Raw genomic sequence first — 23,394 nt, forward strand, 5'->3', positions numbered from 1 at the left:
CGGCAGTACGTCAGAATCGCCGGCTTGGCATTAATAAAGGTGGCAGTTTTGACCGCCGGCTTAGATCATATTTGACTGCCACCTTAGGTCAACCAAAATTCTACATACCTTTTTAGGTGGCGGTCTGAACCGCCGGCTTAGGTTCTATTTGACCGCCGTCTTAGGCCAGTGAAAACTCTAGTTGCCTTCTTAGTGGCAGTCTGAGCCGCCAGCTTAGGGCCTATTTGACCGCCGCCTTACAGCTTGTTTATGGCTAAGCCGGTGGTTGCATGATCGTTGGTTTTGATATTTTTTTTATTTTTTATACTAGCTTAATTCCATGACAAATCTCATTTTAATACCTGTTCAATACAAATCTCATGACAATTGATACATAAAAAACAATTTAAATAAAAATGCAATTAAAACAAAATCTATTAATTCAATTATTTATTATTATAATATCCAAAACAAATTGTTTAAATACAACATCCAATTGATGTATAAAGTACAAGGAATTAAAAAAAAAAATCCAATTTCCAAGATAATGTAACATGTCTTCCAATGCAAATCCATTTAACATAATGGTTGAACCTGCAAATTATACCATATAAATTTTTAGGGAATGGATTATGTTTATCAGTAAAAAAATTGGTCAATGCTCAAAATACAAGATCAAGTAAAATGAAGTGAAAATCTTTAAAACAATATTGTTTTCTCACTTTGTAAGGGCTTACTTTGGCCAACTTGGATGTTTGACACTTAAGTTGCAAAAGAATGTCAGTTTAAATTATTAAAGAACTCCAAGCTAAATAAAATCTCAATATAAAGATCTAATAAAAATACAAATAAAAAAAATAATAATAACTAAATCACATATGACCATATAAATATCTCCAAGCTATAGAATTCAATTAAAACGAGAAACTGAATCTACACCAGTGGCAGCATAGGAAAATACCATATAAATAGAATGATCCTGTTAGGTCCTCCAACTCTCAAAATGACCCTGGCCCATTCTGAGATAAAGCCGAAAAAATGCAGGGTTTCTTAATCCATTTTCTTACAGTTCAGCCTGCATCAAGTCTCTTCATGGTCTCCTTAGCATGTCCATGCATATGGTGTCTCAACTCTCATGCATGAACATTCCTACCACTAATCAGGTTCAGTTGACTAACAAAAGTTGTGACTAATTGGAAAGGATTAGTTCAGTTCCCCGAAAGTTCCATTCCAATCCTTGGAACTCCCACAATAACTTATGAATATATATATATATATATATAAAATATAAGTCAATTCAGTGACTACCTGAACACATCATGGCAATAAATGTGTCTCCTGATTGCTAGTTGGAAAACCCATTAAGCAGTGGCCCGGCATTCAAAATGCCCACAATAGGTCCTCCAACGCATTGACAAAGTTAAAGGCTGCATTATCCTCCAAAGGTTCTAATTGCTCAAGTAAATGATCGGCCTCATTAACAAGTGACTCAAACTTTTTAATCAGAATCCTACAGAAGTATGTACTTGATTAAAAATAAATTCAAAGAAGAGAAAAAGGGAAATAGGTGATAATTTTTGGATTGTCATGGTTCCCGTTGTACATAGGCATAAAATCAACAAGTAATGTATACCTGATTGGAATATCAAATCCAGAATCTCAGAGTGAATTTAGCAAGAACATGTGTTCACTTGTTTGTTGGCACAAACTTGCAGCCCTGATAAAGCAAGCCCATATCCCTGCATCTATCTTGTAATTTTGTTATTTGTAATTTCTGTCTTATACAAGCCAACAAACTCATTCCCGAAACTTCTTGAAGGTTGATAGCAAGTCAAGGGGTAATTAACCAAAGCAAGTCAAGGGGAGTTCCTAAAATAGAATTTTCTAAAGGGCATTTATGTCAGACAGTAGGAGAGAGTTTAGAATGGACTTAAGATGATCCCTATATTAGGCAAATTAGAGAGAGAAAGAAGGATCATGTGGAGAGTGTGATTTCTCAAAAGAGAAAATCATGTTCTCTGCTGGATTGCAGTCTAAAAACCAGCCAACCATATGGTTCTTATGCATTGACCATGGCTAAATGAACATCCTAGGCTATGTGGTTCATAACTGGTATAATTTAATGATTATTTAGAGATCTCAATAGGAGAGAAATTTACTTACCGTTTGTATAGCCTTCTTAAGAGCAGCTACATTCTTGACAGATGTGGATGCATCGATGGTGAAATCCACAACGTCTGACATGTCTGGACTTCGGTAGAAATTGCTAATTGGCTTTGTAAGTAGAACAGAGTTGGGATAGTAAATTTTCTCCATGTCATATCGGAGGAACACTGTTGTCAAGATATTCATTTCTTCCACAATCATCTGTAAAAAGAAAAAACTCACTAGCTTGGATTTTAACTGAAAAACTCACTAGCAAGTATGGGAAGTGCTCATGCAATTGACTGACCTTTGTTTTTTTGGAATGGTGATGGTGATGGATTTTGAGAGTATATGGTGTAACTTTCCCTAGGAAGGATTGATTTCTATATATTATTTTGGGACTTTTCTGTTCTGAGTTCGGATCAGTTGAGTTGCCATGAAATTCATGGACTTGCATTAACAATTGACTGGGTTGATGATCACATTTTTGGCTTTTATTTCACCTGCATTTTTTTTATGCCCTTTCACCTGCAAATTGAACTTTGAAATTGCTCCCTGCTTAACAAATTGGGGAATCTTATAAAGATCCTCTATGCAAACAAATATATTTTCAGAAGAGGTCTCAACCAGAAAATCTGATTGACATTAGCTTCTGTGTTACATGAGCACATCTATAAAATATGGACTTGATTTAGGTGTAAATAGGGATATAAAAGATCCAATGGTATTGATTAAATTGTGAGCCTCTGCTATGGCTTTTTCTTGCTTTAGCTACATCATGTGGTTTTGCCCCATAACCTCCTCTAATGCCCATACTCAGTGCATTTTACATATGCTCTATCTTTCCTCATGTTCTGCCCTGGCTCATAGCAACAAAATTCAGATAAAGTTTGAATCATTATAACTTCTCAGGGTCTTCTTATGATGTTCTGAACATGAATAAAAAAGGGATACTATAGAAACATGAATTTATGAATACAAAACAACTTTTAGTAATGCGATTTTTTCTTTGGGTAGGGTATGGCTTCACCAGTGCTGAGAAACCTTTTGCAGCAAGCTAAAGTTAAGGATGGTGTTAGATATATCAAGATTCCAGGGGTACCTTCTGAAGCTGTTTATGCATTTATCCGCTTTCTGTACTCCTCCTGGTACACCTAAGTTCCATATCCTCTCATCATCTAAATGAATATGTCCTTGATGCATGCACAATAGAAACTAATCTAATATCTTTAAGAGCTTTTCCTTCCATTGTCATTAGTAACATATTCTTGTTAATTTTAGTTTATGTTCTTGATAATGCAGTGGACTTTAAGTCCCTCACCTACAATAGTCTTTAATCTTTAAAAAAAAAAAAACTGTTTTTCCCATCTTTCATCCATAAAGACCAACTAAATGATCAGGTACCCCTTAAATTGAGCATTAAGGCAAGAGTTTATAAGAGTTGAGATGGATGAAAATATGAAAGTTGAATTGATTCTTGATCTTCCATGCTAGTGTAAAACCTGGGTTCTAATAATCCATGCTTTTAGAGTTTCTAGCCAATCCAAATTTTGGGTTGTATATACATTCTGTCTTAATTTAGATTTCACATGTGCATCTCAATGTTGTTCATCTGCAAGTATAAACTTACATTTACAACTTTGACATTAGGGGTGCAAATATGGTAACTGATTTGAAAATTTTCTATTTTCCACTGATTTTGGCCTTGCCCCTTCAAAATGAAAGAAAATTCAAGCCATGCCTGCCAAAGTTGCACATTCAATTTAACATATATTTGCAGTGTAAGAATAAGGATTCACTATATTCCAGCACTAGTACCATCACTAAGGCTACACCTAACATAGAAGGGAGTAGATCCAACAAACAGTCTAGTTGGGGTCATTAATATAAGCATGATTAGCCTAACTACCTTCTTTACATGGATATTAGTTCTTAAAAAGATTGAGATATGAATGGATGTCTTTAAGTATAGATAAATAAGGTGGTATGCAAATAAAGTTTTGATTGTTACCGACCAAAAGTAATAATCCTCTTACCTTTATCTGTCATTTAAAACATCAGATTTCACCTTAGTATTAGCTTTCGACTTCCCAGTCAACATAGCTCAGGGAAATTATGATATTAAAAAATCATTATAAAAACACCACTCATAAAGCTACATAGTCTAGTGGAAAGCATCAAAATAGAATTGATCATCACTAGTGCAGGTTTGTACCACACAAACCAAACAAACTAGTGCACTTTGCTAACAAAAGGTTCCCCTGTGTTCGGGGATGATCATACTTTTCTTGTTATGCATGAAGTGCCAGGATCTATAAAAGGGCCCTAAAAGGAACGCTCAAGATACTTCCATCAACCTGACACACAGACTTCCGAGAGGCGTCTCTGAGCTTGGAGAACAATTCTCATAGAAAGCCCGAACTTCATTGTTCAGATTCCTATTTAGATATGGTTCAGAATTCTTCTAGACCTCGAGACTTCACTTGCAACCTCAATTCCCTTGTTTCCTTCAGCTTTCATGACCTTACAGACCAATCCTGTTGATTCAACATTTTCTGCATTCTCCCCATCATCTAACCCTTTTGGGCATGAACAAGGAAATGAATGATATTAGGTAAGAAAGCATGAGTGGCTATTGTCCATTGACTTGTAGTGCCTCATTTGTAGTTTTGCTATGGCTTATTTTCATATTATGGTGTTTTGAAATGTATGGAATCAATCAGTGGTGTTTTATTGCTTGGTCACGGGGTTTTAAAGATCACTAACCTTTCCCTGGTTGGTATGTGGTTGATACTATTAAAGCATCCACCATACTCATGTTCAGTTTAATTATAGATCTGCATGTGATAAGATGTGATATCTATGGATAACCACAACCTCTCTATAAGACAATGATGCCAAAACATATTTCTACCATGAAAGAATAATTATTGTTTTGGAAATTATATTTATAGATATCAGCATCATACCTATTTCACTAGGTAAAAAAAAGCACTTTCTTTTTTTTAATCATTTTATCACTTGGTATATTTTGTTGTTTCATAATATAGGTATACAGATGCTGCAACTTTTCTACTGAGATGGGGCTTAGCAGCAGATAAATGTCATGTTGTGAACAATCAATGTAAAGTAAGAAATTCCAATTTTATGCTCTTTTGTAATCCTATAATTACATGTTACCAAATATTGATTGACACTAGAAAGACAAAATCTAGTATATATATCCTCTACAAACCTTTTCTTTGTCATCTAATGTCTTCTATTTCTTGGGACCAGAACTTTGATGCAGTCCATGGAACCATGAAGCTAACTTCTTAATATAGTTCAATCTTGTATGTTGACCATCACATTGAGTGTTGACCACGAGTTGGTATTCTGCCTTTCTCATGTGGATCTTAAAGTTGTTAAGATTGTTAATTTTTGGACTACAAAGGTTGGTTTCTATGCTTGTTTAGGACAGGCGGATTGGTCTAGTGCGACAACTTATAACTTTATTATTTTGACCTCATGATATGTTAAAAGTTCAAAGTAGATTGATCAGTAGCATTTGCTAATTCTCTCTGTTTAACTCATCCTGTCTTTTTCTTCTCATTCTTTTATTCTGAATAAATATTGCAGATGAACATGGTATGGGAGTAGGATTGATCCAGCAATCCTTTTCCCTAGTTTAGTCTATTTTCATTTGTCTTCTTGTGGGAATGGGTTCTGTTTCTACTGGGGTTTCTGCTACAAGATAGTTGTCCACCTTTCTTTTTTTTCTCTTATACGATGCACTAACCATGGTGATTGACTGCTGTATTGTTGAGGTAGTGTGGAAGTGTCTCATCTCCTGAAAGGAAAACCCAGAAGATGAGTACTGTGGTACAGATTGTGTGGTACAAACTATCTTCCTGCGATTTCCTGCAAGGTCATTGCGTCTCTTGTTAGTTAAGATGATTTGGGGGATTTTGGGATTCCTGCAAGGTCATTCCTGAAAGGTGATTAATCTTTTAGTTTTTTTCTTTGTTAAGATGATAAAACAAACTTGGATCTAATCTGAATCTAATCCAAGACCCTAGATCCGATCCGATTTTAGATCAATCCAGATTTAAGTTTTAGATAATCAGATTGGAGTTGGATGTGGCTGGATCAAAATCTAACCTAATTACAACCTAATCAGAATATCAGTTATCACCAACCCAATGGGAGCTGAAGATAAAGCTCCAGCACTGAAGGAGAAGAACCTTGTTGAGGAGTAAAGTATGTTGCAGAGTGAAATTCCAAATATTTCTTGTCAATATGGGAGAGAAGAGTCCATAACTAATTTCAGGGAACATAGAGTTCTCTGTGGAAGAATTCCACAACGAGCTTGAAAAAACATCTTCAGGTGAAAACATGATAAAAAAACATCTTCAGGTAACATTAAGAAAGGTTGCCTACTCACCTATGAATTCCCTAGGTATTTTCTTGTTGAGACATATTTGGTTTCAAGGTTGACCATAATTTAGTTTTTCTTGAGACTTGCTTGTTCCCAGGGTTGAGAAAAAACTGTGTTGCTAGACCATATGTATATTGATTGTAGCTTCAAGTGTTCGAAGCCTAAGTATGTGCATGCATGAACTAACATGTATACTTTAGCTCCTTTCCTCCCCTCTAATCATCATAAAGGAATGTAATGTTCTTAAAGACAAGTTGCATTAAACAGTTAAATTCAAAATATTGTTAACACAGTAGATGAAAACGTAGGTAGCTACAACCATACAATGAAAATGGATTATTCATGCTCTATGCTTCATGTTTTTGTTTTCTTTTTTTGATGAATGATAATAAATTTATTATTTCAGAAGCTGATTTAGAGTGAGTTTATACAACATCCCAGGGAGAGGCACGAGCTGCAGCCCCTCCTTGAATCTTACAAGTAAACTAGGAAAGAAAAGCAAGAATCACAACTGAGCCCAAAACAATTCTTCCCTATTTACCCCTTGCTTGGCTAACACATCTGACAAAGTATTTGCTGATCTCCCCACCCACTGTATAGTGACCAACATATTCCTTGTCAACAAACTAAATTTCTTCATTTCATTCTTGTAATGCCACATAACCTCTTCAGGATTTTTCAACCAACCCACCACCACTTTGGAATCCCCCTCGATTGTTAGGTGTTGTACCCCCAGCTGGTTTGCAAATTGCACCCCTTGTACAGCAACTAATAGTTCTGCCCTGATGGAGTCCCCAATTCCTAAGGGACCTCAGTAGAGCAATAAAATCTCTCCCTTCTCATTTCTCAAAGCACCCCCCATTACGGATAATCCTGGATTACCCATGCACCTTCCATCAAAGTTCAACTTCAATGAGCCTTTGGATGGAGGAGACCAGCTTGTAATTGACTTGTCCTTTAGGGATGAACACCTCGCTACTGCTGACCAATTTCTCCAAAGGTCATTCATTAAAGGAGAATTGATGAAAGATTTCCAAGGTCTTCAGCCAAGGTATTGCCCTATTCAACACACAGTCTTTCAATTCCTAACTACTACTTTCCTTTTCTTGAAAAATTCTAGCATTCCTTTTTTCCCAAAGAGTCCAAATCAAGGTATTGCCCTAGCACCTTCCATCAAAATTCTAGCATTCCTAACTACTACTATTTTTGTAGGCCAATAAAAGGTAGAATGGTTGAAGAGCAATGTGAACTTCTGCTGGTAGACTCCAACTACTCCCAAACAACGAAAGTAGCCAAGCCCAAAGGTCTGAAGAAAAGGGATAAGATATTAATAGGTGGTAACAACCCTCACCGTGAGCTCTACAGAGGATACACCAATTAGGAGAAATACAGAGGAAAGGTCTTCTCTTTTGTAGGTTATCTAGTGTTTACTTTCCCATGGAATACTTCCCAACAAAATGCCATAATTTTTGGGGGAACTGGCCCGCACCAAATTTCTTTTGACAGAAAGGGTTGGTGAGTAGAAAGTTGAGAGATGGACTTGAAGAAAGAACAAGTGAAGGTTCCATTGGGTCTAGGAGTCCATACCCTCTTATCTGGCTTGGAGGGATCCAAACAAACCTGATTAAGACAACCAAGCAAGACAGAAAGATATTCAATTTCATCATCCCTAAGTCCTCTACAAAACCCAAAATCCCAAGTAGGATCTAAGGGTGTTCCCAAAGGTGAGGACAAATTTTGAGACCACCTCTTTTTTGTACAAAGAAACAGAAAATAGCAAAGGGAACAGATCCTTTAAAGGTGTGTCTCCTACCCAAATATCCTCCAAAAATGAACAACATTGCTAGAACAAACTTCATACCTGATAAAATTGAGGAATTGAGGAAGGGTGTTGTGATTGGCCTTCCAAGGTGCTGCTAGGTTAGCTTGCCTTGATACACCAGCATCCCATCCATTCTCTAATCTCCCATGAATGCTTCCCACCACCTCATGCCACAATCTCTCTCTTTCCAATGGCCATCGCCACAACCATTTCCCTAACAGAGCTCGATTTTTTCCAATTACCCTCTCAAGTCCCAAACCCCCCTCTTCTTTACTTCTGCACACAATTTCCCAATTAACCAAGTGATCATTTTTTTCTTGTCCTGGCTCTCACAAGAAATCTCTCATCAACTTGTCCAGTTTCCTAGCTTCCCTAACTGGTGTCCTAAATACAGACAAAAAATAGGTAGGTAAGTTAGCCAAGGTAGCTCTTATTAGGGTAATTCTCCCTCCTAAAGAGACATAATTCCTCTTCCATGAGACTAATCTCTTCTCAAACTTTTCTATCACTGGGGTCCAAAATCTACTCTCCCCAGGATTTGTCCCTAAAGGAAGCCCTAAGTATGACATAGGCCAAGCAAAGATGGAACACTCAAGACACTCCGCAATAGCCTCGACCTCCCCTACCTCCAAATTTATACCCTCTATGCAGCTCTTTTCCAAATTTATTCTCAAATTAGAAATACTTTCAAATCCTTTAATTAGCTCCTTTAGGTTTGCTACCTTTTCGCTAAAACCTCATTCACAAAAGATCATTAGGTCATATGCAAACTGAAGGTAGGTTACGGGGACTTGGTGTCTCCCTATTCTCCAACCACTAATGGCATCTTCACTGTTAGCCTTAGTAATGATCCTACTAATCACATCAGCTACTAAGGTAAAAAGGAAGGGTGAGAGTGGATCCCCTTGCCTGACACCCCTGTAAGTTGGAAATAAGTCCCTCACCATACCATTTACCAGAATAGAGTAGTGACGAGTACTGATACACCAAAAAATCCAACTTCACCACTTGTCCCCGAATCCACAGTTTCGCATAACCTCTAATAGAAACTCCCAATCCACCAAATCATAGGCCTTTTCAAGAACCAATTTACAAAATGAAACCTCTCTTCCTAGACCTTTTCATTTCCTCCACACACTCATTCGCAATTAAGATCTGGTCTGTTATTTGTCGCCCTTGAATAAAAGCCCCCTGGCTTTCATTAATGATAGAAGGGAGAAATGTTTTGATCCTCAACGAGAGCACTTTAGCCAAAGTTTTATAGATGCTTGTCACCAGACTAATAGGCCTATAATCTTTTGGGTGGTTGGCATCATTCTTCTTAGGTACCAAGGCCAAAAAGGTGGCATCATTCCAGGGCTTATAATGTGATTGTCTGCAAATTCCTTAAAGACTTCAACTAAATCCTCTTTCAGCACCTCCCAACAATCTTGATAAAAACCCATTGTAAAGCCATTTGGACCTAGAGCCTTGGATCTATCCACTAGAAAGACAGCTTTCTTAATCTCTTCTTCCTCAAAATCCCTTTCCAGCCACCTTGCCATTCCGTCATCAACTCTTGGCCATTCCACCCCTTCCACGACTGCTCTCTCACTTAAAGGTCTTCTATAAATCGATTTGTAGTGGGGCACAAATTTTTTGGCTATGTCATCCTGGTTGGTAATCACCTCCTCTCCTATCTCTAGCTTGGTCACAAGATTCTTTCTTTGTCTCCCATTTGCCAAGTCATGGAAAAATCTAGTGTTCCCATCGCCTTCCTTAATCCACTTGTGTCTAGATTTTTGTCTCCAACTAATTTCTTCCCTCAGTAACACCTCTTCCAAATCCTTTTTCAATTGTCTCCTTAACACTCTGTCCTCCTCAGTCAACCCATTTTGAGATTCCTTTACATCCAAGTTTTCTATTCGAGAGATTAGGCACAATTTTTGCTCCTCAATTCTATCAAAATGATCTCTATTCCACTCTTTTATTTTGGCTCTCAACCTTTTTAATTTCTTATGAAACTTGATCCCCTTCCATCTTACCCCCCTCTTCTCTTCACCCCACCATTCCTTCACTTTTTTCACAAAATTTGGATGGGTAAGCCACATATTTTCGAATCTAAAAGGTTTGGGTCCTGTAGGAAAAAACTCAGTACCTATCTAGATAGGACAGTGATCAGAGGTGACCCTAGGTAACGCTCTAGCAACCAAGTTTTCCAAACTATTCTCCCAAGCTAGGTTAAATAAGAACCTGTCCAACTTCGAACACGAAGGGGTTTCCTGAAGGTTGGATCAAGTGTAACTAGCTTGCAGCAGAGGTATTTCCTTCAATTCACATTCTTCAATAAAGCCATTAAATTTCCTCATGCTTCATGTTTTTGTATTATTATTACTAATTTCACTATTGCTATTGTTTTCTTTTAATTGATTCATATTACCATCTCTTGAACATGTGCATCATTGTGAAGCAAAACCTATTTTTGTTTCTGTGTAGTTTGAAGAGAACCACTTGTTTGCATGAGTTTGGTCTCTTGATTATTCTTGCCACTTGACAGGGATGTCTATCTAGTTTGCACTCAAATGACCTTAGCAAGTGGATTAGTGAGTCTACAAGAGAACCGGCCACTTTTGTCATTTGGGATTATATCTGATGTCCAATATGCTAATATTGGACCTAATGATAACTAATAATAAATATATGCACCAATGCAAAATTCATACTCTTTATCCATTTGGGATTAGGGCTTCAAACTTAATAATAATTAATAGTCCCAATGCAAAATTCCCAATCACAAAATAATAAATATATGCACCAAAACCTTCTAATAGTATAAAGATCAATGACTCCAGAATGTAGAGATAACCCATGGAGACAGAGATGGAGATCAAACGCAAGAAAAGATCTATTAAAAGGTATTTTTTAGTAAAAGCAAATAAATCTTCATCCTTAGAATTCATACTCTTTATCCATATTCACACTATGCCAATTCATTAAATTTCATGCCACGGAGAAGTTTGTGATGGCTTTGCTTCCTGAATTCAAGTACTTCAAAAGGTAAAGACCATTACAAGTTAATACACATGACAAAATACGTAAAGTGAGAGAGAGTGAGAGAGAGAGAGATCTAATACCTGTTAGCTAGAGATATGTGTTGGTTTGCGCTGCTACAGTCAGTGGAATAGCCCCACCAGGTGTTGGTTCTAGCTTCTGCAGGACAAAGGAAGGGTGAAGGTGCTGATTCTATTTCTAGGTTTTAGAGAGAGAGAGAGAGAGAGAGAGAAAGAGAGAGATTCTAGCTTCCGCATGACAGAGGAAAGGCGAAGGTGCTGATTCTATTTCTAGGTTTTACAGAGAGAGAGAGAGAGAGAGGGACGACTGAGAGAGAGAAGCAGAACCTTTTTGTCGAGAAGCAGTGTTCTCTGCCAAAAGTTTCTGCTAGCACAACCTTTCCATCAAGAAGTGGGAGAGACTGGTTCAAATCCGGTTTAAGGCTATAACCGTTGTGCTAGTTCGTAAGGACCGTTGTGCAAGACCCCAAATCTGGTTTAAGCGGCGGTTCTTTTAAGAGCGCCACCTTATCTCTAGTTACAGCGGCGGCCATAAAGACCGCCAGGTTAGAGCGTTTTTCTTGTATTGATCTTTAACTATCTGCATATAGTATGAATAAAAAAAGTCCAATTATGCAACCGCAATAACAAGAAGACCTTCCTAAACAAAACTCTCTCTCTTTTTTTTGGTATAAAAGCAAACTATCTATGATAGACTACTTGCAACTCTTTGGTAGCTAAATGAGTATAAAACATAGACAGGTCACTATACATTCCACCAATGGTATTAGAACATTTAATTGATCCCTTAATCTCAGCTTGCCAAAACAAGCTAATTGGTCAATTGAAACCAAGAGAAGTAAACTATTAATATCATTTATTTATTTGTCAACAAACAAATACCTTATGAACTATGCTTAAGTTGGTTGCATTTTGTTGTTGGTTCTTTTCTCTATGAGAAATGTGATTTCCTGATTGTTTTGAATCCTTGAAGGAAGAATCGGATGCAATTCTGTCCAACTTTTCAATGAGTGGACTTGAGTTCAATTTTCCAATGCCAATGATATCGGATGAACTTGTGTGAGCACCCATTTCATGTCTCTTGGCAAGGATTTGGAAACATTTCTTCCACTAATGAAAAAATTAAATGCAATTCCATTTGATTCTTCAGCAAATGGACTTAAACTTAACTTTTCCTCATCCATGAGATTCAAAAGATTTATTTGAGGCTCCATCTCATGTCTTGACAGGGGTTATGAAACATCATCTCTAATAGGAGAAGATGAAAGTGCAAGGGGGCTCTACTTCTTTTAATGGAGAAAGTGAAAGTTTACATAATGAAATATCCACTGAAGTTGCAATATCACCGGATAAAGTTTTGAAACCATTACAATCACTGGTTAATGCTTTAACACTTGACTGTGGACCTACTTGAACTTTGAGTTTAAATGAAGGAAATCCACTGCTACATCCAAGTTTTAAACTATTGACATGACCTACATCAGTGGAATATTCTGACATCTCAACATCCTTATGTGGGGCTGGGGCCATGAAATATGCTTCTTGTCTAACACATAATAACCAGCTTTACTATTTACAGAGTGATTGGTGCTCCCAGATATGCCATGTAAATGGTTGCATACAGCTTGAAAAGGAACTTCAAGCTTTGCATGAAGTATATTGCCTGACAGATCTCCTGAAGTAGTCACTGGCCTGAAGCAGAGGATTGGGTTTTCAATAATCCTATCAGAACAGAGATTGGTAGAATGTGCCATGGGATAGACCAATTGATAGCTGCAGGAAACTGAAGGTAAATTAGTATCTCCTGTACATGGCATAACATTTTCTTGATTAAAATTTCCCATAGAAACACACCCACCATTTTTATAACCTTGTTTAACATAACAGCTAGTTGGTGCTGATATTACAGTAGGAATATGTGACTGGTTAGGCAATTGCATCGTTGCAACTGACTGGTAAGATCTTCCAACACATCCCCACGCCCATCAATTAAAACTCCACATAACCTCTTGGCATAAATTGCATAGAATTGCTTGCCTTCAATACTTGCAAGCAAGATTCTGCCAACGGAATTGAAGTGCCAAAACTTTGACCTGACATGTGGATCGTTGTAATATTGGTGTTGTAGAATCACCAAAACTATTAACTGTAGTTGCGTAATGTGTTGGAACATATGGTTCATAGGCAATTTCCATAAGTGATTTATAAACGCTTTCTGTTCCAGTAGGATATAGGACTTCGGTTCCTAAGCTTCTGAATGCAAAAACTGAAAGGAGTACTTTTGAAATTGAGTTTCATGGATTGCAAACACTCGTTGTTCCAATAATCTTTTTGTAAGTGAATTGTCATCATTCCTAGTTCCGGAAGTGACGTTCACCGAAACCTTGGGTTCATAAGCTTTTAACAAGGCTATATGGTCGGAGCTAAAAATAGTCGCCACATGGGTCTAATGGCCACCCAAACCACCACTGTGGAATTCCATTCTCCACATTCATTTTACCAGATTTGGCACAAGAAAAACTAAAAGAAGAAAGAAGAATCATTTTTCAAACCCACGTACCTGTTATCAATGCAAACAAAGACCTAGAGCCTCGCAATCTTCCCATTTGACTCCATCTTATCGTAATCATCGATAATCTAATGGTTTAACCATGCAACCTTGCCGCCAAAACTGATATATAAAAGAGGGAATGATCGAGAAAAAAAAAAAAAGAAAAGAAAATCTCAATCAATTACTGTCTGTTTCATTAAGAAACTATCACTGCCTCAAACGCACAAATCAGAAATCATTCGTCACAACCCATAAATTACCACCTCGACTAAGACCCAAATACTCACTGTTTCATTAAGAAACTACCACTAAAACCCTTTGTTAAAAGTTAAAACTAAAACCCGAAACACCATTCAAAGGAAGAGGAATAGAAGCAAATCGTAAATAATAAAGGTTTGTGGGAGACAGGAGATAATTGGTGGAGATAGAAGTCATAGAACCATTGTTTTTTTGGTTGCTATTACAATAGGATTAAATTACATATATAGCCTCCCTCTGTATGCATATACAGGTGGGGGTAGAACTTATTCACTCTTTTATAAGTAGGATAGATATGTTTTTATAGGAGGTAGGTATGTTAAACTCCCTTTGTTGCGGTTGATTGCAATGGAATGATAATATAAGTAAAAAAATAAAATAAGATAGATTTTTATTTTACCTTTAGGATGTGTTTGGTTTGGCGGAAAAATGAGAGGAACAGGAATACCTCTAGACTATGTTTGGTTGACATAAAATGAGAAACAGAAAATCCCTTTAGGCTTTGTTTGGTTTGTGGGATGGGAATGAGAAAAAAAAATATTCCCTTTTCTCATATTTGGTTTGAGGGAAAGAGGGGGATGGGATGAGAAAAGTGTGGGATATTAGATTCTAAAATCATGGATTTGGGATCGCACCAAAACCGTGCGACCCCAGTGGAAAAATGTAAGAAACCACTGTTCATTCTCTATTTCGGTGAAACCAGTGACAATGGCACCCTTCCCCGTTCAAACCTAGAAACAAAGCAGCGGCGGCGGCACCCCCCTCTCAGCCACTCCCTTCTTCTCTCTCTCCTCTCTTATTCTCTTTCTTCTTCTGGGTTCGTAGATACAAATCTGGGTTCACAGACACAAATATAAGTTCTGCCATGGTAGAACTCATATCTGGGTTCGCAAACACAAATCGGAGACACTCCCTTCCTCCCTCTCTCCTATCTTCTTCTCTTTCTTCTTCTAGGTTCGCAGACACAGTCGCAGACACATATCTGGGTTCATAGACAGATCTAAGTTTTGCCATGGTAGAACTTAGATCTGGGTTCGTAGACACATATCGAAGACACTTCCTTCCTCCCTCTCTCCTCTCTTCTTCTCTTTCTTCTTCTGGGTTCATAGATACAGTCGCAAACATAGTGTTTTCTTCTCCCTCACCTTCTCTTCTCTTCTCCTCAAAATAGTGTTTTCTTATTATTTTCTCGTGTATAAAACCAACCAATGGAAGTAGATTTTTACATTTTCCCATCCCACCTAAATCTTCCCACAAACCAAACGGAGCCTTAGGGCTCAACTTTTTCTTTTTCTCTTTCTCTTTCTCTTTCTCTTTCTCTTTTTATTTTATTTTCGTTTATTTTCTTTCTTTTTTTAGGAAAAATATCTAAAACTCATCATGAGTTTTCAATATTTTTGTTGAACTCACCACAACTTTTCAAAATGTCTAAAACTCACCATGTTAGTAAGTTTTTACTTTCCAAAACACACCTTCCGTTAGTGCACCGTTAATGCTTCAGCGTCCATGTCAGCATAAATAATAATTTTTATGATTAAATTACCTTTGAATGGTGAGTTAGAGGAAAAGGGTGCATCATTATCCAATCTTTATATTTTTCGAGTTTTTTTTTGTCTTTTTTAGTTTTCAATTTTCTTGGTTTGTTTGCATTTTTAGTGTTTTGTTATAATTTCCAATGTTTTTTACTTTTTTTCTAATTTCTATGATCTAAAAAATTTATTGTATTTTTGTTATTTATTTGCATTTTTCTATAATTTTTTGTGTTCTTTCTACAATTTTTATTTTCTAATTTTGTTTTTCAATTTTAATAGTTTATATAATATGAAAATAACTTTTTATTTTGTTCGCAATTTCTATAATTTTTATATTTTTTGTAATTTATGTGTTTTATATTTGAAAATATTTTTTGGACTTTTTCCTTTATATTTTATATATTTTTTTATGAAGGTTAAAATGATAATATATTAACACCCATTAGTCTATTTAACATAAAGTTAGTGACATGGTGAGTTTTAGACATTTTGAAAAGTTGTGGTGACTTTAAGGTTATGTCTGCTTTGAAGGAAAAGGTAGGGAATTCTTACACTTTCTTTCCTTTCTCTACTTTTTCCTTCAAACCAAACACAATCTAAGAGAAATGTTGAAAACTCATGGTGAGTCTTTTAGACAATTTCCCTTTTCCTTGATATATGTTTTTAATAGATTCTCTCTCTCTAGGGGTAGATTCGAGCCAAGCTGAACCGAATAGTATGAGGCTTGAGCTCGGCTCGCCAAGGTTGTATAAGGCTCCTCGGTTCAAGCTAGAACATTGAGCTCGAACTCGGCTCGAATAAAAAACTCATAAGCTCAAGCTCAATTTAAGGAAAAATATTTTATGAAAAAAAAATTATATATAAAAATAATTTTTATTTGATATTTAAAAAATTAAGAATTATAATATTTTTATTATATACATTATTTTCTATAATTTTATTATATATAATTATATATATCAAACTCGACTTGCAAACCTTATGAACCGAACTTTATTAGGCTTGAGCTCGGCAAATCGCTCGATTGAAATCGAACCGAGCTCGAGCTCTACCAAACTGAACGTATCCTCAACCCGAAACCAAAAAGCCCCAAACCCGAGCCCAACCCGTCTATTGCATATTACGGCTTGTCCATGGTTGCAGCCTGAGCTGCCATCCGCTCCTATATAATTATTTTCCTCTCCAAAATCTCACCAGGCTAGGGTTTTTTGGTGTTTCAGTTTTCGGCCACAATCCTCAGAGCAATATAGCTTCTCCGGCCCCGTCAACTCCAATCATGGCGACTCAGATGAGCAAAAAGAGGAAGGTGAGTATGAACTATGAAGAATAAGCTCTAATCCTTGTTTAAGAATAGCCCAATCTGCTGGATCTACATTTGATTACAGTTTAATCTGAACTCTTCCTCACCTAGTAGTGATCTTGGATCCTTAAGACTTTTGGTTCAAACTTGTTTCACCCTTGTTTGGTGTCCTATTTTTCTGTCGTATACAGTTCGTTGCGGATGGAGTTTTCTTCGCCGAACTGAACGAGGTTCTTACGAGAGAGCTTGCTGAGGATGGGTACTCAGGCGTTGAGGTTCGTGTCACTCCGATGCGCACTGAGATCATCATCCGAGCTACCAGAACCCAGAATGTTCTTGGTAAGTTGGTATATATTTTATTGCTTACTAAAGTTGTTATTATTTATATCTTCAATTCTGATTCATTTTTATGTTTTTTTAACGAAGATCTGCCAAAAGAAGCAAACTTTGTAATTGGTGCTATAGATTTAATTCGTTTCCTTTATTTTACAGGTGAGAAGGGGAGAAGAATCAGGGAATTGACTTCTGTTGTTCAAAAGAGATTCAAGTTTCCTGAGAATAGTGTGGAACTGTATGCTGAAAAGGTCAACAATCGAGGCCTTTGTGCCATCGCTCAAGCAGAGTCCTTACGGTACAAGCTACTCGGTGGTCTTGCTGTTCGAAGGTATGCTACTTCTTTTCTCGTCTTTGGTTCTATGCATGTTTTTCTTTTGTGGGTTATCGGTGTTGTTTTCTGGTGTGTGGATTGTTCTGAATGTTGTGTTTTATATGCAAAATGTATGCTTGCTGGTATTCAGTATGTGTTTATTTTTAATCAGGGGTGGTTTAGTCGTTTGGTTGGAGTGTTATGCGTAGTCTAGGATGCACTGACCGTGATATCTGATTTGTTCTGTATAACCACCGTCTTTGTTTCTTAATTTGATTCTGCATTACCGACCCTTTCGTGGATTATATTGCCTTGGCAGCATGCTTTACTTGTTTAGATAAACGTTTGGTGCAGAATTTCTGTCTACCAAGGTGCAAGGGTAATGTAAACAGCGAAGTGTGCTTGATGCTCATGCAGTTCAGAACATAACTTAGTAATAGAAGTGTCAGAAGTATGGGATCCAATCAGGTCTGTTTGTAGCTTATCGGTTTACAATGTAGGGCTACATTATTAATGGGGTCAGTGTGCTAAAAGTTTCCTATTCAAGTGAATGTTTCTATGAAGATGCCTAATAATTCAATTAGGATGTTGGACCAATGCGACCAATTGAACCCCCAAAAATGCCTACCTTTTTTCCAGACAGAAGTCTTAGAGTTGATATCTTTTTCATTTTTATATGGCCATGTCAAACGAAAGAACCTTATTTTCAAGATTGGAGTATTGTGATTCTTCTTAAAATAAAAAATGTTGTCAGCATTATTCACGATCCATGCTAACTTATGACTATACGCCACCATCATGCTCTAACTTTGGTATTATACATGATGCTTAAAGCAAATCAAGAGCTTGTTAGTAAGGCAATATAATTGAAGGTGATGGCTACTACAACATGCTAGGAATCAGTCCTTGGACGCTGAATGTAATTGTACAAAACAACTAATGTCCACTGAATGTACAATAATTTTTTGAAAGACCTTTTATTTATTACAACATGCTAGGAATCAGTCCTTATGCTGAATGTACAATAATTTTTTGAAAGACTTTTTATTTATTTTAGTATTCTCTAATATCAAACAACTAATGTCCACTGAAGAGAACTGTACTGGGGGTTGGATCTTCCAAATAAGGTTCGTTTGGGAGTGTGGTTCTGACCAAACAGTGTTTGTTTTGTGATTTCTTTATCTGATCCCTACCTTAACGAGTTTATTCTAACAAATTCTCTTGATCATTGAGCAATAAAAAGGGGAGTGTGGGGTTATGTTTCCATTCATTTACATTTGCATTTACCCTACTCTGCACTTGTACTGTAGACCTTTCTAATTCCAGTAGTGTGGCCTTGAGCTAGGGTGCACAAAGTAAAAGCTGTTCTGTTTCAGCAGCGGCCAGACAACCTGTAGAGATGGATCCACAGGTGAATGGCTCAAATGCCATTTGTCTACTGATTTCATCTCACAATTTCACTACCTGTTGGTCCTGTTCACTAAATAATGATAAAGTCTTACCAATGAATATATGAAGAAAACAAGTCTTTGAGATCTGGAACTAATTTTAGGAAGGTTTTGGAGCTGATTATTTAGGTTAGTATTCAGGGTTAGGGATGTGAATAGATTGGGTTGAGGCCATGTTTAGGAGCACTTTTCCAATGGTCTTTTTGTGCTTTTCTTGTTGGAGAAGCCAAAATCTAGTCAAGAAAACATTTGGTGAAAAATCTCAAAATGGGCTTATTGCATTGGAAAAGGCAGGAAAAAACTCCATTTTGCTTTGTATGTTTGAAAGAGGCTATTTTGAAAAAAAACAGGTGACCTGCAAAAAATTAAAAAATCCTGTTTCAAAAAATGGCTTTTTCAGAAGCCCATTTAGGTCAAAAGCACTCCCAAGCATGCCCTAAATGGGAATCATGCATTGGCCTGATCTTATTTGATCAAGTTTGGGACAGCTTTGATTTGTTGCCGGGTTGAAGTAGACTTGCACTTAACCTGACCTGTTGGGATCACAAAGTCAACTTTCTTTCTTTTCCATATTGTTATGGGCATTGTGATTTTGCTGGTTTAGATGTTTTGTTGACATTGTCTCATATTAATCTCTCTTTATCTCATTAGAAGACTTGGGATTTTTTCCCTTTAAATGAAACCTTAAACAATATTTATCATAAACCTTTATGTATACTCAACAGATGATAGATATGCATAATGGAATGTTCATGAAACTTCTGTGACAAGTGACTTAGTGACATTGCAAATTTGTAGTTCTTTTCAATAAAGAAGGGATGCTGCTTGTGGGTTGGGTTCGGTAGTTCTTTTCAATTAGTTGAGTTGGGAACTTGGGGTGCCTTTGGGTAGGATTTTGGTTGAGCCACCAAGACATGTTGACATCCATGTCCAGGGTTGTGCATTTTTAATTTATTTATTTCTTATAAAAAGATGAATGTAAGAAGGAAAGTCTCTTAAATGAAGAGCAGTAACAGGGTGCACATAAGGCTTACATTGTTTAGGAGTGTGGAGTACCATACTGTTACTTCAAATTTCTATCCTGTTAGTGCTGCATCTTGCAGCTGTGCTTTTAACATAAATGATGCTATTTGTGTACTTGTGGGTTTATCAAGGGAAATTTTTAAAAGCCATGGAATTTCTGATGTGTTCAAGGAAGACTTATGGAGAAAGAAGAAGAAATGAATGTTTACAATCAGTGAGTTTTGTTGATATTGGGTTTTCTAAAGGCCAAAAACTCTGCTAAAAGATGGAAGGCTTTTATCCTTTCATGATACTAAAATTGTGTCAGGAAAGATCTTTCAAATATTGGATTCATTTTATCTATGTGATGATTGGGAATTATGGTTCTTTTGAACCTATACTCCTGAGTTCCTGACTATTTGCACTTGTATCATAGGCCTCTCTAATTCTTGTAGGGAGGTCTTGAGCTAGGTGCATAAAGAAAAAGCTGTTCAATCAGCAGCGGCCAGACAACCGTAAAGATGAATCCACAGGTGATTGGCTTATTTTGCCATTCAGCTACTGATTTCATCTTACATCACATCCCTTCCCCCTTTTGACTAACAGTGAACAGTCTACACTAATTTTTTAAAGCTGACCTTGAAGCAGATATTCTTTTGCCTAGGTGGCAGGTCAGTGTAGTGACCATATGGTTCAAATGAGTCAACTTGTTGTATCATAATTAAATAATAAAAATATAAAAACATTAAAAATTATTGAGAAATACATAATATTTTGTAGAAAAAATTGGTGACATTTCTAATATCATATTAAATAAAAATAACTGTGATAAATAGTAATATTTTTATTTATGATGGGACCGAGAAAATACAAAAAAAAGGAAAAAGAATTAATATCTAACATGCTGACTGCGTCAAATGTTTTGGTGGTTCAACCACCTTGGTCACCTGGTCATTGAATGAGTCAATCGGTTTTAGAAGGCAAGCAGTTTAGCGGTGAAATGGAGTAATGGACTCGGAACTCTGGCTGAGTGATGGGTTGATTGGTTTGATTGTGGGTTGAAAGCACTGGTTTAGACTTTAGACATATACAGAAAGGAAAGATGAGAAAATAAAGAAAGCTTAATAAATGTCTGGTCTGAATGGGAGCTTCTTGGCAGATAAATTAAAATCTTTAATTTGTCATGGTCAGGTTGATTTTAGTATTTTCTTACAAAAGGGGTTACTTAGAGCATAACAATAAATAATAAAAAAGATGACAAAAAGCATTATTACTTATTGTTTTGAGGATGTATTCAAGTAAGAGTTAATTACTTTTAGTAAATGGTGACTATGGAAATGCAAATAGACCTATGTAGACAGATGAAATGAAGAAAAGTATGGAAGAAACATAAAAGGAAGAGGCCTATGAGCAAGATGTTTCAAAGATGAAAAATAAGGTAACAAATACAATGCTTGAAATGCAATGTTTAAAATTTCTTGTTGATCGAATATGAGAGAAACATATTGTTGGAAGGCATAACAAATTCTTGAGAAGTTATTTGTTTTGTTTTTTCAAGTCTTGCAATAATTTTTGTAGTTTAGCTGAGCTGGTACCCATTTTCTCATTTTAGGGCTTGCTATGGTGTTTTGCGGTTCATCATGGAAAGTGGTGCAAAAGGATGTGAGGTAAGTTTCATGGTGGCTATTCATCAACATCAGGCATCATCTAAACCTTGAGCCGTATCCCAACCATATGGGTATTGTTATTTGATCATTCCAACTATATGGGGTTGGTTACATGAATCCTGTTTTGCCATCCTCTTTGTAAGTTTTCAAGTGTCATGAAGAAATGAACCATTAGTACAATTACAAACCATGCTACTGGTCTTAAATGGAAATTATTTCCTTGCCAGGTTATAGTGAGTGGGAAGCTCCGTGCACAACGTGCCAAATCGATGAAGTTCAAAGATGGTTACATGATCTCTTCTGGTCAGCCAGTTAATGAATACATAGACTCAGCCGTAAGGCATGTTTTGCTTAGACAGGTCAGTGGAATAACTAAGCCAAGTTCCTTGCTTCAAAATTCTACTCACTGCCTTTCAAGGTGGTCTTTGTTCACTCTCTAGTTGTCTCTGACCATTAGAAAGGTGTTATTTCATGCATTGTATTGATTTCTAAATGCTAATTTAAAAATTTGTTTTTTTTTGTTTATTATTAATTTGCTGCGGTGCCATGGGTAATACGTATGGTGAATGCAGGGAGTCCTGGGCATAAAGGTGAAGATAATGTTGGATTGGGATCCCAAGGGGAAGCAAGGCCCGACAACTCCATTGCCTGATCTTGTCACAATTCACCCCCCGAAAGATGACGAGGAGTTGGTCAAGCCTGTAGTGAGTAGGGAAATTGAGGTTGCTTAACGATATGTCCTATTCTGATTCAGATAGCATTCTTTCTGATTACTTTAGGAAGGGAAGGGGTCATCTATTCTTGGGTCCAAATGTCATTCATCTTTTTCATTTTTGACTTCCATTAAAGGATTTTGCGAGCCAAATTTTGGTTGAATTATTTTTACAACGAGGCATTTTTTTCACGGATAAATAAACTAATACATTTTTCTTTTCTTCTATTTATTGTCCATTTTCTTTATTCTGCTTGTTTATCGTATTTTTTTTTTTTAAATCTTTTAACCCGGATGATACCAAGGCCCAACCGTCGAGGTCAAGTCGAGCCATTTGACATCCTGTCGTTTGAACCCTTTGACCCACCCAATCCAGATGAGATTCAGGCGTGGTCGTCTTCGTACGAGGTCTTAGAAGAGAGAAATACTAACTTATCCAGCTGAGATTCGGAGTTTGGAGTTTGGACCAATGAAGAGTAGCTGGGATTCTGGGAAGTGTTGAAGCTCTCCCGGAATGGTTACACTCTCTTCCTGCAAATGCAATCTTCCTTTGGCTTCTGCATTTTATTTTGTGGAGGATGGCTGCAGGTGCTGATGATTATACATAGAGAGACCATCAACATCATCATCATCAGGTCAAGCAGGGACTATTTCTGTGAAAATAGTCATCTTTCCACTGCGCTTGATAATTGTAGATATTGTTACTTTTTTGTTTTAATTTTTTGGTGCATTTTATTAATTAATTATTATTTTTCTTTAATCTTTTCCATTCTTTCCTTGTTATTTAATGAAGCTTGTATATAATCCCAACCAAAGGTTCAAAATATCTATATTTATCACGCCGTGTATCTTATTCGTATCAGCT

General features: G+C 36.7%; 1 protein-coding gene, 1 long non-coding RNA gene and 2 other non-coding genes across 10 annotated transcripts; 3 read left to right on the top strand and 1 right to left on the bottom strand.

The window, feature by feature from the left end:
• Positions 1 to 407: 407 nt before the first annotated feature.
• On the bottom strand, positions 408 to 14,447 carry LOC148804181 (uncharacterized). 7 transcript variants are annotated; one of them, XR_016080681.1, is made up of 4 exons: positions 13,272 to 14,447; positions 11,477 to 13,186; positions 1,288 to 2,346; positions 408 to 573 (listed from the first exon to the last, which is right to left on the bottom strand). It is a non-coding gene; the product is annotated as an uncharacterized LOC148804181 (long non-coding RNA). The 7 variants fall into 7 exon arrangements; XR_016080684.1 differs by lacking the exon at positions 408 to 573 and having other exon boundaries at positions 580 to 2,346; positions 13,272 to 13,506; positions 13,974 to 14,447; XR_016080683.1 differs by lacking the exon at positions 408 to 573 and having other exon boundaries at positions 580 to 2,346; positions 13,974 to 14,447.
• Positions 14,448 to 16,899: 2,452 nt separating this feature from the next.
• LOC104596353 (small ribosomal subunit protein uS3x-like) lies at positions 16,900 to 23,391 on the top strand. Its single transcript, XM_010257454.3, has 6 exons — positions 16,900 to 17,060; positions 17,246 to 17,393; positions 17,547 to 17,718; positions 21,763 to 21,817; positions 22,045 to 22,176; positions 22,390 to 23,391. Exons 1-6 carry the CDS (start codon positions 17,031 to 17,033, stop codon positions 22,546 to 22,548), a joined length of 696 nt encoding a protein of 231 aa, XP_010255756.1. The 5' UTR covers positions 16,900 to 17,030; the 3' UTR covers positions 22,549 to 23,391.
• LOC148804182 (small nucleolar RNA snoR143) lies at positions 18,994 to 19,157 on the top strand. The gene has a single exon (XR_016081784.1). It is a non-coding gene; the product is annotated as a small nucleolar RNA snoR143 (small nucleolar RNA).
• On the top strand, positions 20,570 to 20,730 carry LOC148804183 (small nucleolar RNA snoR143). The gene has a single exon (XR_016081783.1). It is a non-coding gene; the product is annotated as a small nucleolar RNA snoR143 (small nucleolar RNA).
• Positions 23,392 to 23,394: the final 3 nt, after the last annotated feature.

The sequence above is a fragment of the Nelumbo nucifera genome, chromosome 1 (assembly GCF_055504915.1).
Source record: "Nelumbo nucifera cultivar China Antique chromosome 1, China Antique-T2T, whole genome shotgun sequence".
In the NCBI taxonomy this organism is placed as follows: Eukaryota; Viridiplantae; Streptophyta; class Magnoliopsida; order Proteales; family Nelumbonaceae; genus Nelumbo; species Nelumbo nucifera.

Bases quoted from the DNA above. Each gene is read 5' to 3' on its own strand.
- LOC104596353 (XM_010257454.3), top strand. From the start codon at position 17,031: ATGGCGACTCAGATGAGCAAAAAGAGGAAG. The intron at 17,394-17,546 runs GTAAGTTGGTAT...TTTATTTTACAG, and splicing joins CAGAACCCAGAATGTTCTTG to GTGAGAAGGGGAGAAGAATC. The intron at 22,177-22,389 runs GTCAGTGGAATA...TGGTGAATGCAG, and splicing joins GGCATGTTTTGCTTAGACAG to GGAGTCCTGGGCATAAAGGT.